Source organism: Octodon degus, unplaced genomic scaffold (assembly GCF_000260255.1).
Source record: "Octodon degus isolate 3935 unplaced genomic scaffold, OctDeg1.0 scaffold00297, whole genome shotgun sequence".
Lineage (NCBI taxonomy): Eukaryota > Metazoa > Chordata > Mammalia > Rodentia > Octodontidae > Octodon > Octodon degus.
Window position 1 is genome coordinate 1,748,897 of NW_004524873.1, and position 2,703 is coordinate 1,751,599.

A 2,703-nucleotide genomic window follows, 5' to 3' on the forward strand; every position below is an offset into this window, starting at 1 on the left:
GCATTGTTATTGTCTTTGTATGACATCATGAGGAACAGCCACAAAGAGATAAGGTCATTTGCTGCCTAGAATCATATCCCTGTAAAGACTGCTACAATGGTCAGATGTGATTTGGTCCTAGGACTTCTGAGCCTAGAACCTGTATTTTATTTATTTGTTTTGTGTGTTTGGTATAGGGTCTCACTACGCAGCTCAGAGTTGTAGTGATACTCCTGTTTCCAGCCTCCCCACTGCTGGGATTACAGGTGTGCGCCACCACACTGGGATTTGGTCACAGGCTCAGCGTGCCTGGTGGCGGGACCAGCACTGCATGTGGTGCTGGGGATCGAACTCTAGTCCCTGAACTTGCCTATCTAAGCAGGCACTTAGCCTGCTGAGCTACCTTGCTGGCCCTTAGAACCCAAATTTAAAATGTGGGTTTAAAAGATAATAAGCTTAAAAGCTTTCTTCTTTCTTTGGTTGCAGCTATGAATCCTTAATGGACTCTGTTTATGTCTTTTTGCTTTCAAAATCTTATAGACATAGTTCTGCAAAATTGGGTGTTTGGTAAAGATTTAAGTATCAATGTATTAGTTTAATACATTATCCTCCCTGACATTTCAGCATTTGGAAATGCTGTTCTGGTATAAATCTCTTACAAGCTTCTTCCAATTTTTAAAAGAAAAAAATTGTGTTCTTACAGATGAAAGAACGAGCCATCCAAACACTGGGCTACTTTCCAGTCGGGGATGGAGATTTTCCTCACCAGAAACTCCTCTTGCAAGGTCTGATGGATTCTGTGGAGGTATTTATATTGTAACCTGATTGTTATTCATTCACTTAAAAGGCATTTGTAATTGTAATTTTACATGCAGTGAGATTTAAAAGTAAACCTTTATTCATTTGTTAACCACATACTTAATTATGTATTCTAGTTGTAAGCTTATCATTGGGCCGAGCACAGCTCTGACTAAATCACTGGATGTATGAAAGACCTTTCTTCATAATTTTTGAGTGAAGAGCAAAGAAAATCTATTCAGCCAGCCAGCAGTGAGGAATGGATGGACCTAGATCAGATTGTCTCCAGATGTCAGTGACATAACCACTTGGAGAGAGGCTTACAGGCTTTTACATATTTTCCTTTGTAAAATCCATCCTAGTTTTACTTAATGAAAGCTTATATAGCGTCTTAACTTGTTTCTAATACCATTATCTTAAGTTTAGAAAGATAGAGCTTTTTTGCAATAGGTTTGCTGTGTACTGAAAGCCACCACTAAATCCAAGCCAACATGGGAAAGGAAAAGACATTAATATCATCATCGGACACGTGGACTCCGGCAAGTCTACCACCGCCAGCCATCTGATCTATAAATGTGGTGGCATCTACAAAAAGACCATTGAAAACTTAGAAAAGGAGGCTGCTGAGATGGGGAAAAATTCCTTCAAGTATGCTGGGTGGTAGACAAGCTGAAAGCCGAGTGTGAGCGTGGTGTCACCATTGACATCTCCCTGTGGAAATTTGAGACCAGCAAGTATTATGTGACTATCATTGATGCCCCTGGACACAGAGACTTCATCAAAAACATGATTACAGGCACATCTCAGGCTGACTGTGCTGCTGGTGTTGTTGAATTTGAAGCTGGTATCTCCAAGAACAGGCAGACCCGTGAGCATGCCCTTCTGGCTTACACACTGGGTGTGAAACAACTAATTGTTGGAGTTAACAAAATGGATTCCACGGAACCACCCTACAGCCAGAGGAGGTATGAGGAAATTGTTAAGGAAGTCAGCACCTACATTAAGAAAATCAGCTACAACCCTGACACCGTAGCTTTTGTGCCAATTTCTGGTTGGAATGGTGACAGCATGCTAGAGCCAAGTGCTAACATGCCGTGGTTCAAAGGATGGAAGGTCACTCGTAAAGATGGCAATGCCAGCGGAACCACATTGCTTGAAGCTTTGGATTGCATCATCTCACCCACTCGCCCAACTGACAAGCCTTTGTGGCTGCCCCTCCAGGATGTCTACAAAATTGGTGATATTGGCACTGTCCCTGTGTGCCAAGTGGAGACAGGTGTTCTCAAACCTGGCATGGTGTCACCTTTGCTCCAGTCAGTGTCACAGCTGAAGTCAAGTCTGTTGAAATGCACAGCATGAAGCTTTGAGTGAAGCTCTTCCTGGGGACAATGTGGGCCTCAACATCAAGAACATGTCTGTCAAAGATGTCCGGCGTGGCAGTGTGGCCGGTGACAGCAAAAACAACCCACCAATGGAAGCAGCTGGTTTCACTGCTCGGGTGATTTTCCTGAACCATCCAGGCCAGATCAGTGCTGGCTATGCCCCTGTCCTTGATTGTCACATAGCTCACATTGCTTGCAAGTTTGCTGAGCTAAAAGAAAAGATTGATCACCAGTCTGGTAAGAAGCAGGAAGATGAGCCCAAGTTTTTGAAATCTGGTGATGCTGCCATTGTTGACATGGTTCCAGGCAAGCCCATGTGTGTTGAGAGCTTCTCTGACTATCTACCTCTGTGTTGTTTTGCTGTTCATGATATGAGACAGTTGTTGTGGGTGTCATCAAAGTTGTGGACAAGAAGGCTGCTGGAGCTGGCAAGGTCACCAAGTCTGCCCAGAAAACTCAGAAGGCTAAATTAATATTATCCCTGCCACCTGCCACCCCAGTCTTAATCAGTGATGGAAGACGGGTCTCAGAACTGTTTCTCCCT

At 43.6% G+C, this 2,703-nt stretch overlaps 1 protein-coding gene across 2 annotated transcripts in view; it reads left to right on the plus strand.

Moving 5' to 3' along the window:
* The window catches only part of Kiaa0368 (KIAA0368 ortholog), a 143,892-nt gene that overhangs the window by 103,280 nt on the left and 37,909 nt on the right, over positions 1-2,703 (plus strand). For both annotated transcript variants that reach the window (XM_004647268.2, XM_023707544.1), the window contains one exon: positions 683-784. In XM_004647268.2, coding sequence (XP_004647325.1) covers positions 683-784 — 102 coding nt within the window. The remainder of the gene's footprint in view (positions 1-682; positions 785-2,703) is intronic.